General features: G+C 35.7%; 2 protein-coding genes across 2 annotated transcripts; one reads left to right on the top strand and one right to left on the bottom strand.

Annotated features, from left to right (window-relative positions):
- Positions 1-3,123: 3,123 nt before the first annotated feature.
- LOC132178684 (leucine-rich repeat receptor-like serine/threonine-protein kinase BAM1) lies at positions 3,124-4,552 on the bottom strand. The gene has a single exon (XM_059591179.1). It carries the CDS (start codon positions 4,469-4,471, stop codon positions 3,302-3,304), a length of 1,170 nt encoding a protein of 389 aa, XP_059447162.1. The 5' UTR covers positions 4,472-4,552; the 3' UTR covers positions 3,124-3,301.
- Positions 4,553-8,192: 3,640 nt separating this feature from the next.
- On the top strand, positions 8,193-14,596 carry LOC132178783 (cyclase-like protein 2). The gene is made up of 7 exons (XM_059591334.1): positions 8,193-8,745; positions 10,966-11,010; positions 11,441-11,513; positions 11,768-11,865; positions 12,198-12,268; positions 14,058-14,193; positions 14,318-14,596. The coding sequence occupies exons 1-6, from the start codon at positions 8,316-8,318 to the stop codon at positions 14,181-14,183; spliced, it is 843 nt and encodes a 280-aa protein (XP_059447317.1). The 5' UTR covers positions 8,193-8,315; the 3' UTR covers positions 14,184-14,193; positions 14,318-14,596.
- The last annotated feature ends 553 nt before the right edge of the window (positions 14,597-15,149 follow it).

Below are 15,149 nucleotides of genomic sequence, written 5' to 3'. Positions count from 1 at the left end.
TCAAACTTTAAACCCATACATGAAAAATAATGTTAAAGTATTAATTAAATTATTACATTTACTATTTCAAATTAATTTAAATTTTTAGAATAACTTGTATGTGAATTGATTTATTAATTAAATGGATTAACCTTAATGATTTAGTGAAACAAGCTTGAATATTTCGAGTTTGGCTCTATATTTTTGTGAACATTGGAGTTTATTTTTTTATTTTTTTATGACCAATATTACTATATTAGTACTATATTAGTACAGCTGACTGCACGTCAGTAGTTCAGTTAAGAAAACTGACGGAAATAGAAATTAATAAAAGTGGCTTATTGAAGGTGTCGGCATGAAACACTCCGATGTTCTGATGGACCCAAATTGCAGCGGGTTAAAGAAGCATCTTCCAGAGTACTTGTTTCTACCTTCTGGTCGACCACTATCTAATGAGAATTAGATGTTGACAAGCACTCATGGAAGGCCATATGGGGTCCTTGAGTTTTGTTGTGACACACAGCTGGGAGAAAGAGATCAACTCTCCTCACTTATCTTGTACACATTTACCATTTTTCCAAGAAAATGGAGAATTTATAGGGTTATACCGACACTGTTAAATTACCAAAAGCTTTTACACATTCCCATAATAAGTGAGGTTATTTTATTTTTCTATTCAAAAAGGCAAGCAGGAGAGGTTAATTGTACATATTCTACCTATGTGTGGTCATAGTAGCATATGCCCAATTGACTTTTGGAGCCACACATAATGGGCTATGACGGTGGGAACCACATGCGCTCCCTCAAGTCCGATTGAGCCATATCTTGACCCAATTTTATTAGGGCATCAATGAGACCTAAAACGGTTAATACCAACAAGCCTCACACATCGGGCCCTAAGTCGGAGTAGAGACAACCCGTTTTTCTCATGGATTGTTGAGCCGAGACTTGTTGGTTGAACCTAGGCTCTAATACCAGTTGTTATTACCGTACACAACAATGATGAATAAGATGGAATAAAAAAAAATAGAGAGAGTATTGTGTGGTTTTGGGTTTCTCTCAACTCCAAAAGGTAGCTCAAGAGAAAAGGTTTTTCCTCACACTTATAAACTGACTACCAGCCACTTTCACAACCGATGTGGGATAACCCACACAATCTCTTCCTCATATATCGGGCATTGGGTCGAATCAGAGACAACTTGTTTCTCTCGTGGATTGCTGAGTTGAGACTTGTTAATTGAATCTAAGCTCTGATACCAGTGTTAGGCGGTCTTGGGTCTCTCTCAACCCCAAAAATTAACTCTAAAGGTGAAGCTTTTACTCACATTTATAAACTGATCACCAGCCCATTGCACAACCAATATGAAATAACCCCAACAAAAATATTCAAGCACAAAATTTTTACTACCAATTATCTAAAAAATTTAAATGGATAAGCGTATTCTATAAATAAATAAAGGTAAAAAAAAAGATAGAAAAGAAAAAGATCGAAGACCCTACCACGCATAAAGAAAAATGTCCTGGTTGCAGGTGGGGAACCTTGTAAAGCTATGCAACAAATTTACTTTTGCAAATGTTGGTAATTATGTATCTTGAAATATAAGTGAAATCCAGGGGACCCATTGTGTCAACTTCCTCAAGGAGTAGGCACAATTTAATTTGGCAAGTGGCGTGCATAAATGTGAGTCTATATCATGGACCAACCCTTTCAAACTAGCATTGTACACTTAGTGTATGCGGTGTGAATGGGTCGGAAAAAATTTCTCTAATTTAATTTATTAAACTGACATTTATTATTAAAACATATTTTGTTGTTTGAACAAAGTTGGGGATGTCATTTAAGTCTTTCCTAAGCAATATCCCATGTGAAGCTCAAAACCAATTTTTAACTCTCCTTCTAAACAACTTTCGTGCGTATGTATATTATATGGTATTACTGTTGAAGTGTAACAGTGCTGCTCTACTCGCTTGGATAACTTTTAGAATATACCTTGCGGGATGCAATTTTTAATGCCATAAAAGACTTTAGCTTCTTCACTGAACATCTACCGATTTTAGATAAGATGACTTAAAGGCCTGATTCAACAATTACAAAAATGCCTGAAGATGGAATAATGCTTGAGAATTAAGATCGTGGAAGATATTAGTCCCAATCATAAATGGCCAGACTAATGATTGTAGAAAGATTGAGTTTTAGATTAGAAAGCTGTTATAAATGTAAATGATTAATATAGTATAAGAGTTGATTCTAAGGACGGGTTAAGACTTATAATTGTAAGATAAAGTTATATAATTTCTAGCATCACTCCTCAAATATTACCCAAAATGTCACGATTCTAATTCTGACAATATTATCTACAGTCAAAGAATTTGGTAGCAAAAGCTAGAAGAACCAGCTTTGTTGTGAAGGTTAGGTTCATGATTGGACAGGTATGCATTATGCACCACCACAATTGGTTGAATAGTTGAATCAAACCCAACTTCATCATCATCCTCGAACAATATAATCGCTCCACCGACACTGCACACACACACCAAACTACAAACGACTTATGTCAAAAACAACTGCATTAACGACTTTGATTTATACAAATAAAATCAAAAAGCAAAAGCACTTTTAGGCTTCTGTATGGCGCATGGAACTATCCCCAAACAAGTGAAAGATGCCATTTCTGTCTGTCTGACAAACACTCTTCAATTATGTGCAAAACTCTTCAGTTAGTAAACAAGTGAAAGATGACATTTCTGTCTGTCTGACAAACACTCTTCAGTTATGTAAACAAGTGAAAGATGCCATTTCTGTCTGTCTGACAAACGCTCTTCAGTTATGTGCATAACTGTAACGGAAGATTCAAAACACGTTTTTATTACGCCATTTGTAATAATATAGATCTTCTTAAAGTTCTGGAAAATTTAAATTTTAGAGAATTAGGCGAAAAATAAAACAAGAGTACGGGTTTTAGAGTGCTCGAGTAGGTAGTTTTTGCACCCTAAGTCGCCTGAACACATGCTCAAACACCTTAAAACCCGCAATCTCTTTGAAAAATTCCAAGACATCTGAATCTTTCAAACACATTCATGAACATTGAACGGACAAGGATTCAAAAATTGAAAATTAAAAAAAAAACTATACACAAAGCATCCATATGACATTGTTAATAATATATAATGTGCCCTTTCATCTTGCTCACTTTATACAAATTTTTACTACAACTTGCTTCAATGTTAAGCATTTGAAATTGCTTCGATGTAAAGCATTATACATTTTCTTATTCATTCTACGGCGTAAAAAATAGAAATGTCTGACAAACAATCTGACACATTACGACCTCGGTTTTCCTTTCCCACCATAGGCTTGCTTGCAAATCGCATTGGGTTTCTGAGAGGGTGCACACAGCTGTGAGGATGCTGGACACCCCTGTAGGCAATTGTCACCCAAGCTACCGGAAACTGACGTGCCACCGGTAAATAACCCCGTCGGCGGCTTCCCGATCAAGAAATTACCGTCCAAAAACAACCTCTTCAGGAATTTAGTCTTGCTGTATTCCATTGGGATCGTGCCACGTAGCCGGTTGTAACGAAGTGATAGGGACGATAACAGGGGATGGGAAGCGAAATTGACAGGCAAGTAGCCTTCGATTCTGTTGAATCCCAAATCAACGGCCACCAGGTTGCTGCCGCTGTCGGCGGGCTTCCACACCTCGATACGTGTCAAGCTGTTATTGGCCAAGTCAACCTGCTGAAGTGACGGCAGGAGAAAGAACCAGCCTTGAAGCGTCCCCGTGAAGGCGTTTTCACTGAGCTCCACCACTTCCAGCTGAGACAATCCATCAAACGACGATTTTGAGAGCGACCCAGATAAGGAATTGTGCTTTAGAGCGAGTTCTAGCAAGTTTGGAGGGAGTTTAGTGAGCGATCCACTGAGTTTGTTGAAACTCAGATCGAGTCGTCTCAAATTGGAGAGGGAGTTCATCGAGTTTGGGAGCAACCCAGTTAAAGAATTGTGAGAAATGTCGAGGGATTGGAGGGATTTGAGGGCGGTAATGGAGGCAGGGACTGCGCCGGAGAACGAGTTGGATCGGAGAGTGAGGGTCTGGAGGTTGAAGAGAGAGGAAATGGAAGGAGGGATAGCGCCATAGAAGGAGTTATCAGAGAGGTCGAGGGTGGTGAGGTGGGAGAGGCGGGATATGAGCGGCGTGAGAGTGCCGGAGTAGCCAGCCGGGTCGAGAACGAGTTGGGTGATCCGGGTCGAGTCGGCGGAGCAGGTGAGGCCGCAGGTGAAGTGGGTGCGGCGAGGGAAGGCACATGGGTCGGTGTTGAAATTCCAGGAGGCTAAGCAGGACCAGGGTAGTATAGAGGAAGGTTTGATTGAGGCTTTGAAGGCCTTGAGGGCTGAGATGTCTGCCGGTGAAGTGGTGGCTTGGACATTGTTGGTGGAGAAGAAAGGGAGGAGGAGGAGGAGGAAAAGGTCGGGAATGATTAGCTTTGGCATTTTTGGAGAGAGAGAGAGAGAGTTTGGGAGGTGATGTAATGTGAGGTAGTTTGTTGATTGTAGACTTGGATGGGTTCTCTTTCTCTCTGCTTGGAGAGCACTAAATTCTACACGTCTATGCTTTAGGATATTTATATCCATGGGGGTCACTTTCTTGTCACAAAGGTGTCCACTATTGAGATGAGATAATTTGAGAGTTTTATTATTTATTATTTTTTGTTTTATTTTAATAGGTTAGGTCGGAGAGATCAATTGTGGTTATCCTACCTGATGCTGCACAGGAGGGAAGGGGCCTAGATGGTGGGAAACACAACAACTCCTTTAAATTCGACTAAGTCATAGCTTGACCTAACCCCACTAGAGCTGTAGGGCATCAATGAGAATTTAAGGCGGCTAATACTAATTAAACATATGTGGAAACCGTAGCCACTAGGGCTTAGACAGTGGAAACCTCAGCCGCTCTCTTAAATCCGACTGAGTCATAGCCTGATCTAATCCCACTAGGCCATCAATAAGAATTCAATACAGCTAATACTAATCATACATATGTGGAGGTGTTTCGTGCTCGAACCGCTAGGAACTTAGAGACTTGCTCAAGTAGGTAGGCCTTGTAAAGAGTTTTCTCACAGTTTTTTGTTTGGTAGTGTAGGAGATTGACATAAAATGGTTTACGCAAATGAGAAATTTTAGCCAATTTACACCTTGTAAATGTTATTTTCTTTGGTTAACTAAAAATAATTTTAGATTAACCACTATTTTACACTATGTCAAACTTAAAAAAAAAAAAAAAAAAAAAAAAAAGGATTTTACAAGATAAGGAGGAAGAAAGTAGACTTTATTCACCAATTTGATGCAAAACTTCCTTAGCAATAATGTGAGCTACCTCGTTCATTCTTCTTCTTCTGACCACTCTTTCAAACCATTCAAAATAATTCTTGCATCTTCAACCAATTAATTGATCGTACTTGTTCCAATTCTTTCTTTTCATTTTTAGTGACCGCACAATTCAAAAATTATCACTTCTGGCACAATCTTATGCAATTTCAAATATCTACTAAACTAATTACAAAACATATATATATACTAAACTCCACGGCAGTCAAAGCTCCCAAACCGCACAATTTGGTTCTTAAATTTTAAAGCATACTAATTTGGTTTGCCAAAAATTTCACTTTTATTTTTTTTTTTTAGTGGAAAAACTTCACATATCACCCAAGATTTTTTTTATATTATTTTTGCAATCATACCCTTAAATTTTTAAAAGTGCTCATTTATGTTACCATATTTTTTTTTTGTGATTTATGTTACCATATTTCAGAAGTTTGCAACGTCAACTCTTCTGTCCAAATCCTTAATTCAAATCGTTGTTGAGTGAAATCCCCAAAATATCTATAAAATTACAAAAATACATTGAATTTGGACATGGGTATTTTGAAAATTTCACTTATTCCATTAGGATTTAAAATTGAATTTGGACAGAAATGTTGACATTACAAACTTCTAAAAGATTGTAACCCTAAATTGACATTTTTTAAAATTTAAATGTATGATTGTAAAAATAATAAAAAATCAAGAGTAATAAGTGAAGTTTTCTCATAGTCCCCAATTATGTGGATTACCCAAGAATTTACAATTATGAGAGCATATATGGTTATTCATACGTTGCAGTAAAGAAGCACCCTTTTTTTATTTGCGTAATCTATCTATTTAATTTGTAAAACCTTCTTTTACACGACAAAAAACCCACATCTTAGGGACGCCTGGCATAGGGTCGTTTTAACAAAACGACCCCACCAGACGTCATTTTAATAGTAAAACGACACATCTTTCTGAGAGGGGATCGTTTGAATAGTACAGTATTATTCAAACGACCCTTCTAGAAGGGGACGTATTGCTATTCACACGTCCCCTTTGGGAATGAGATATATCAGTGAAAATGTCACCTTGTATGGATATTTTCACTGTTCAAACATCTCTAATTTTTATTATAGTTACTATACTTTGCAAAATGTCACTATTCAAATGTCCCTAATTAAATAAAGACATTTTTTGAGCTTAAAATGTCACCTTTCACATGTTAAGCGTATGAGATAAATAATGATTTAACATGTTAGAATATATTACAGGATTTGATTTTATATTATAGGATTTGATTTTCAGCATTGATTAACATAGTTGTTAGAATATATTATGAGATTTGATTTTATATTTTCTACATTAATTGTAATCAAATCAAATCATATTTGTATTTTTTCTAGATCTTCTGTATTGTAGCCCTTATGAACGTAAGTCATAGATCGAACCACGTAAAACACCTTTAATTTTCGTAGCTTTATCTTTTCTTTCATATACCACAAATGACTATATTTTGATCTTATTCAATTGATGAATTTACAAAATAGAGAATTCAAATTAATAGTGTATACTTCTTATATGCTTTTTTAATAGCATTAATAAAAAGGCCTATACTTCTTACATTCTTAAAAGAAACTTCCTCCAACCCACTTTGTAGGAAACTTTTACCCCTGCTCGTATGCAAGCAGGAGATGGACTGTCGATCATGCTGCAAAAGGATTTGGAGAGACAGCGGCAACGGAGAAGTTGTTTTACAGATTGTCGTGAGAGGATATCGAAGATGATATCTGAAGGGAGGTCCTCCAAACTTGTAACTCTGCAACGTTGTCGTTTATGTTGTCTATGTTTTATCGCCATATCTATTCTCCGAGCCATCGCCACTTCGTGTCCGAAACCGTTTTTTCTGCAAAGCCACTCCAAAACAAAGCCGCTCCACCGAGAAATCAAGAGAGATTAGAGAAAGAGAAGAGAGAGAAAGAAATAGAAGAAGAAGGGGAGAAGAAAGAAACGGCTGAGTCGCGTACAGCGGAAGAGAAAGAAAACAATTCTGATTATATATACAGACAAGATACGTACATTCCTTATTCAACAAGGAATAGGAAAACTAAATAAACCCTAATTGAAAAAGAAAACCCAATCCTTAATTAAAAAAGGAAATTTTACAGGGGACCGTGAGGAGCAGGGGATTTTACAGGTACGACATCTTCTAGAGTGGGAGAGAGAATGAGAATGAAAATTAATTTCAGTCCAAATTCATAACTAAATATTAAAATGGGCGACATAAAAAAAAAAAAAAAAGAAGGTAATGTTTCGTATGGACAGGAATTTATTTCAATGAAATATTTTTCAACTCATCTAAAATAGTGTTACAAACATTTAAAATGTACATTAAATTTAGTTTAAGTTAATAAACTGTTATTAATGAGGTTAAGAATTTAATATACATTTTAAATATTTATACACATTTAACACTATTTTATATGGATTAGAAGATATTTTCTTCAGACTGGTTTGGAAGAAATTTTTGTCCGTTTCATATTTAATCCCTACTCAACTATAACTTAGTCATTGATTTTTTTTTTTTTTTAATAACGGCTAATCCAAAGATTTTTTTTTTTGATATGTCCGCACAAGAGTGGAGATAAAAATTTGAACTAGTGACCTCCACTTTATTAGGCATGATTTTAACTGATTAAATTACCTCTTAGCTAATCTAAAGATTTTATGGGTATTATCACTTCAGTCCAATAAGATAAGACAACAAAAAAACAGAAAAAAAAAAATGGTAGAATTATAAAGAGAAATTACGTAATAATGAATAGTCAAAGAATTATACACCAAACACGTGAACATCGTACCAACACACACTAACACACTGACACAATCACAGTCACTCTCGCTTTCCCCAATTCCCCGCCAGCCAGAGCTCCTGCTCTTCACTACCTTTTAGTGTGGATGAATACTAACTAGCTCTTCAGTCTTCACCTCCATGTTCAACAAACCATCGGCTATGACTTCCCTACTCGTCCTCAGCCTCGTACTCTACGCGGCGTCGCAGACAATCCCCGTCCTCTCCAGCACCACTGCCTACCCCTCCGTAGCTGACACCGAAACTACGGACTGCTCGGTTTCGGGAACAGACGAGCTCATACCGGTTCGCCGAGAAGTCTACGATGGAGGCCGAATCATCGATATCACCCACAGGTACAGCCCGGACATGCCGGAGTATGGGTCTAGCGAAGGGATCGGCCAGGTCGTCTGGCTAGCGCAGAGCATGAAGAACGGCTCGCTTGCCAACCAGTCCTTGATGAAGCTGCCCTCCCACACCGGCACGCACGTCGACGCGCCCGGGCACTTCTTCGATCACTACTTCGACGCCGGCTTCGACGTCGACACGCTTGACTTGGAAGTGCTCAATGGTAGTTATCAGTAATTTCTTGTTTTTGAGGTTGTTTGGGTCATTGGGTGTGTGCCTGCTATGTGTTTGATGAAGTTAATGATATGTTGGGTTCACCATCATGCCTAGGGATAGGCAGATTAATCGATTGCCGATTTTAATCGAACCGATATTAACCATAACCGATAGTTATTGATTAAAAATTTTATACCGATAAGCTTATTGGGCGGTTAAAAATTTTTTATTGGAAAATCGATACGACGGATAAGCTATTTTAATTTTTAATTTTTTTAAAATTTTATATTTATTATTGTAGTGAACCAATATAAAAAAAAGTTTCAATAAGCTATTTTAGCCAAAAATATACTTTAAAATAACTAATTTTTAATAAATTATTTTAGGCTTTAGCCCAACAAAATGTATTTGAACCTCCAAAACAATTAATTTTTGGTCCAATTAGCAACCAGTAAAAGTCCAATAAAAAGCCCACAAAAGCCCATACCGATTTTACCGACCGGTTAACTAATTACCAATATGACCGATAATTTTCGGTTAACACTTCTTATCGGTCGGTAATCGGTTAGGATTTGGTTAACCGATAGCTTATCGGTTAACCGACCGATAAGTCCATTAACCTGTCCGAGACCGATACCCAGCCCTAATCATGCCTGTCAGGCTCAACAAGAAATGGGTTGTTTTTTTGTTTACCGTTTACATGTGAATTATAATGGGTTTTTGGAGTTTGAAATTCTAAAGGCAATTTTTTTAAGTATGGTATATAGTCGATCAATTGCTGGACAGCTGGAGGTTTTGATATATCAAAGTTTCGATGAGGTATGGGTTTGTGGTTGTAGGGGAAATGGTAGACTTGGTAGTGAAGATTACTTCAGTGTTTAGTTGGAAAAAAGTTTCATTTTTTGCTTGTTATTTAATCAGGGGCTTGATTTCATTGTTGTTATGTAATTCTTTTTTTTTTTGTTTTTTTCGTGTGTGAGTGTGTGTATTTTTGGTACTCAGAATTCATTGTTATTCTTTGTTATTAAGTTAGAAATTAAATGATCATTTTGAAATTTTGAACTTGGAAGCTTTTGGTAGAGGGTGAGATTGCATATATAGGAATTCCTCAGTGTAGTTGTTCTCTCTAAAATTCTTCGGGAGTAAATTTTCAATCACTATAATGTTTGAGGCATACAGACCTATGGCTATAACCATTTTGAAGATTACTCAAAGAAGCGAAGGAAAACCCACTTTTTTAAAGTTCAAGAAACTGGTCTAACTTGTTTGTATAATTCATCTCTACCAATGGCTAAAAACCCTTCATCATTCTCACAGCATTTCCGAACCTTAATCTCTCTTACAGCCCTCTGCACTAACATGTTATTGGGAAATTTACATGGTAGGATTGAGGGAGATTTTTTTGTTTTTTGGTTTTGTCATTTTGTAGCAAATGTCTTGTATGTTTTGTGCTCATGCTTGTATTGTATTCCTTTCAGTTATGTGTGGGACTCTGCACTAATATGCATCATTGGGGTCCTGGGCCAGACACCGCTGACCCGACCACCCAACGTTATTGGTCACTTTGTTTTCTTCCTTCTGGGTGACATACTCTTTGAGTGTAATTATGTTTGTTTCATGACAAACATAGTTTTGGGCAGAGACCCAAGAGTTTGAGAGTTTTGCAAGTTATTCTTGATAGTGGATATGTTGTCAGCCTCCAATGTGGACATAAGTGAACTGCCAAACCATGTGAATGCTTAATTTTTCTCGTGTGTGATTGCCCTTTCCTTATACTGCTTTCTTGTTAGATCATGTGGCTTGTCTGCAACAATTTTGAAAACTATATAGACTATAGTGGATTCGAAAGTGCCTGCTCCACCAAAAGGGCAGGTATTAGGTGTTTAACTTTTTTATTCCATAAATAAAGCTTAAATGAGAAAACATCTCTATATGTTTTGGTTGGGGAATTTAATCTTGTTGAAGAAAGGTCCCGGCATGGGTTGTGATGGAGGTGGTGAGTTCCCTGATGCTGTTATGGGTCTTAATACTCTTTGCTTATTTTCCTAAGAGAATGATGAAGACAAAGCAATATTGAATTTTATGTTTTATCTTCTGGTTATGAAGAATGCAAAATTCATCTAGACAAGGGCAAATCTTTTACTTTTCATGCCTTTCATGTAAATGGGAATTTCTCGTATCTTGCTCTGTGACAAAATGTGATGATTATATTTGTTTGTTTCAATAGGTCCAGCATTGTTGGTTGATGTTCCAAGGGACAATAACATAACTGGTAATGAACCTCTCTTTGTGAACTTTTTGTTTTTGGTGATTAGCTTTTTCCCATTTAAAATGAAAACTTCTATTTTTGGGGGGAGGGGGGATGCTATTTCAAAATTTCAGGACGTGCTGTTTAATTTTCTTCCAGCAGCATCTTCAAATGTTATGACTCTGATGAAATAACATGATGTATCATTTGGTACTCTGATTAAATAACGTCCTGTTTCAGTTGGTATGACCTTGTCTCTATGAACGCCCATCCATAAATACTAATATAAACCATAAGATGTAAGGTAGGTGCTACTTAGGCCCTACAATAGACTAAGTTTTTTGGTGGCTAAATGAAAATCTACCTATATTTCGCAAGTGATGAAAACATTTTTTATCTTCTATTTTCTTAACTTTTGCTTCTATTAGACTATGATAAAGTCTATTCCTTACAGCTGAAGTCATGAAGTCTCTAAATATCCCCAAGGGAGTACGTCGTGTCCTTTTCAGAACTTTAAATACTGACAGGTATGTTTAGATCATTTATATTTTGTAGATTTCCACCATGGTTGATCATTTTCTATTGATTAAAGTCATCTAAAAAGATATTTTACATTAATAATTATTGGTGATACTGATTTGCTTGAAACTATTGCATTTGACATGTTTAAATTAAGGGTTTGTAAAAGTCATTTTTATTAATCAAAAACAAAATTTAACTTAGAAAGAAAAAAAAAAAAATTATGCATTTTAAGTTGAACTAAAACTTATTGCAATTTCAGGCGGCTTATGTTTAAAAAGGAGAGCGACTTAAGTTATGTGGGATTTATGGAAGATGGGGCAAGATGGTTGGTGGAGAACACTGACATCAAACTTGTTGGTAAGAAATGTCAACACTCAGTATCCTATTTTTGTTTTGTCTTCCGTTTATGAGTTGCCCCCATGGATGTGCTAATTCAACAGACAATGTAAAATGCTTTCTTAAAAAAATTTCTTTGTTGCAATATTCTAACCTGTTAAAATTTTATTGAAAACCAACTTTTTTTCACTCAATAGCATATATATCTATTAAGAGAATTTTGTCTCATGTATAGCTATAACATGCTGAGAAGACATTAGTGAATTTCCTTCCTGTTTATGATATTCGCATTTCTCTGCTTTCTTTTGCAAATCTAGTGGTTGCACTGACACATTTCCTGTTATGGAATGTAGGAATTGATTACTTATCTGCTGCTGCCTATGATGATTTGGCCACTGCTCATTTTGTCTTTTTGGAAAGCAGGGTAAGAAATTCTTGTCGGATAAGTTACTGATTCTTCCTTGTTTTAACTGTTCGCAAGTATTTTGCTATCTTTACCTAGTATTTTAGCTGAGCATAATGAATCTATCAGTTGAAGTTTCATTTTTCCAGCCCTCAAAAATTGGGATTCTATTCTCAAACTGTTTATAAAGTTTGGCTTCTCTTTTTTGGTTTATATCAGAGATTTCTAGTGAGATTTCTGATTTTGATTATTTGTCAATTCTCTGAGTACGAATCTCATGTAATGTTATCATCCTGGCGAATGTTATGCTGGTGGTAGGAGCCAATATCAGATGAGATTTCATTGAAAATCAAAACCATAGTAATTGGCCTTGCTGTTTTACAGGAAACTGGTTCACATATAATCAAACCCTTTTACACTGTTAACTTTGTACAACCATATGAAAAATGTGAATGAGTACGGGTGGTAAATGGGTCAGAGCAACCTCAGCTTGGTGTTTTTTTTTTTTCAAAAGAACTTTCCCTTTTTATTTGGGAGTATTGAATACACCCATAATTCTGAGCTTCCTGTTCTTTCTACCAAGAGACATGTCAAAGAAGTGATGCTAAACGTGTCAAATGTATGAGAATACTTCCCTTTTTTTTAAAGCATTCACACTCCTTCTCCAATCATGTGTCATTAGTATATATGATTATTGTCATTGTTATCATTATTATTGTTGTTGTTGCTGCTGTAAACTATAGAAGAATCCCAAACAACTCAAACTCCATCTATAATGGGTTAAATCTCAGACCTCATCTTTAGGTAGTAAGGACTTTTTATCTTTTAGACATATTGCAAACTCACATTTTGAATTTAGACCTCATGGAGTTCATTGAGTAATCTCACTAAAATTGTTGGACTGAAAAAACTACCCCTTATCAAGCTGTCTTATAATAAACCTGTGGCTAAAGTATTTTGGAAAAGCAGAAACTAGCAGCGTCCACTGGGTCTAGGTTCCAAAAGAAAGAAAAATAAATTGTTTTATATGAATGTAATATTGGGGGCGTGCTGTTTATGTACAGTATTTTCACCCCTTTTTAGCCACTTTTAGATTGATTTCTAAGTATATTGTATTCTAATAAAACAAAATAATCTAATATCCTTCAAAAGTTGGGTAATAATTTGAACAAGCAAAAATTGTGGTAGTGGCCATTTTGATGGTATTTGCAATAAAAAAGTTCCTTTATCTTCTGGCTTTGCCTTTTCTACATAACATGGTCTAGAAAAATATACCTATTGGCCATTTTGGGTACGTTATTTTGGCCATACTCTTGTTCAATGTCTTCTTCCTGCTTATTGGTGTTGGCTAAGAAGCATCTAGCTGAAGGTTGATGTTCGGTAATATAGGAGAAGCTGTTCTAGTTTAACTCATACATCTGTGTTTCCCCATATGCATCTTCTATAACATTGACGAGTCCAACATCCAATTTGGAAAAGAACACCATTCATCATTCATTAGTCTATGTCTATGGCTTACCTTAAAGTACAAGAAAACAGGCAAGCAGGATCTATCCTGTCTACAACTATCCTGCCGCGGTCTCCAAGTCGCCTCGATGCAGTAGCAAGCAGGCTCTCCCCTGGTCTGCATCTCATTTCTTAGATTTCTATCTAAGAAACATTGGACCGGGTTACTCTATGACTTATTTTTGTATTTTTTTGTTTGGGCCGTGTTGTTGGAGAGCACACCCCCTCTTGTTTGTTTCGTTGTGTTTTGATTTATACAACTAGTAAGGTGAATACGCAATGCTAAAAGTGCTTAAATATTCAGGAAATCATCCTCGTGGAAGCCCTAAAGCTTGACGACGTCCCTGCAGGAATATATACTGTCCATTGCTTACCTCTTAGGTTGCTTGGTGCTGAGGGATCACCAATAAGATGCATTCTCATCAAATAATAATTTCCTTGTAAGTTTTATATTATTGAAAGTAATCTATCCTATGGAATCTTTTTCCATGTTTAAGGGGAGACCATTTACGTACTTATCAGTTTTAATGGTGCACTCATGCATATTGGTTGAAATTGTTACAGGATCTCTTGTGCCTCAATAAAGCGGGGAAGATATGCACTTTTACATACGGGAAATGTTTGGTTTCCATCTTTTGCCTATCTTTTGTCTATATCTGTATAAGAAGTGAGCAAATTCGCCATTGAATGGTGAATTTGCAAGAAAGATAGACAAAAAATAAATAAGAAATGGATGTGTAACATTTCTCTTTTGTATAGGTTATTATGAACAACCTAATAAATGTTTGTTGGACTCCTCCTTTAAATATTGTATAGTAATGATATGCACTATCCTTTTAAATATTTGTTGGTAGAATTTACTACACCCACCCTAGTAAATCAAGACTTGCATTAGTGTGTTTTTTTTTGCTAAATAACGTTCTCTAAGCTGAGAATCAAGGTGGGTGCGTTCGAGCACAAGTAAAATACAATATCCTAAAAATTTATCATTTCAATGTGTTTTAAAAGTAATAAATGTTGATATGGAAAAATATCAACTATTTAATTTAAAAACAACACTATTTTTTTTTAAAAAAAAAAAATTCATGAAATTCTTAAAAATTCTAAAGATTCTTGTGGGTTCAAATATCTATTATATTTGACTTCAAACTTCATTGTACTTATTATCATCTCCTTGGAGTATTTATTTAGTGTTTTAGAGGGTAAAATTGTCTAAAAACTTAAAATGATAATTTTACTCATTTAAAAAATACTAACCGAATATTATTTATTTCATTTAAAATGGAAATGATTTTATTTGGAATAAAATTTTAATGGGTATTTTTATCTTTTTACTTTTTGACGGTGTATTTTAGAAAATAAAATTGTTTAAAAAATTAAAATGATAATTTTATTA

Source organism: Corylus avellana, chromosome ca4, assembly GCF_901000735.1.
Source record: "Corylus avellana chromosome ca4, CavTom2PMs-1.0".
In the NCBI taxonomy this organism is placed as follows: Eukaryota; Viridiplantae; Streptophyta; class Magnoliopsida; order Fagales; family Betulaceae; genus Corylus; species Corylus avellana.
This window is presented reverse-complemented; position numbering and strand designations above follow the sequence as displayed.

Excerpts from the sequence above, each read along its gene's own strand:
- LOC132178684 (XM_059591179.1), bottom strand. The coding sequence starts at position 4,471 with ATGCCAAAGCTAATCATTCCCGACCTTTTCCTCCTCCTCCTCCTCCCT.
- LOC132178783 (XM_059591334.1), top strand. The coding sequence starts at position 8,316 with ATGTTCAACAAACCATCGGCTATGACTTCCCTACTCGTCCTCAGCCTC. Across the intron at positions 11,011-11,440 it reads AAGGGACAATAACATAACTG|CTGAAGTCATGAAGTCTCTA; the intron begins GTAATGAACCTC and ends TATTCCTTACAG. Across the intron at positions 11,866-12,197 it reads CACTGACATCAAACTTGTTG|GAATTGATTACTTATCTGCT; the intron begins GTAAGAAATGTC and ends TATGGAATGTAG.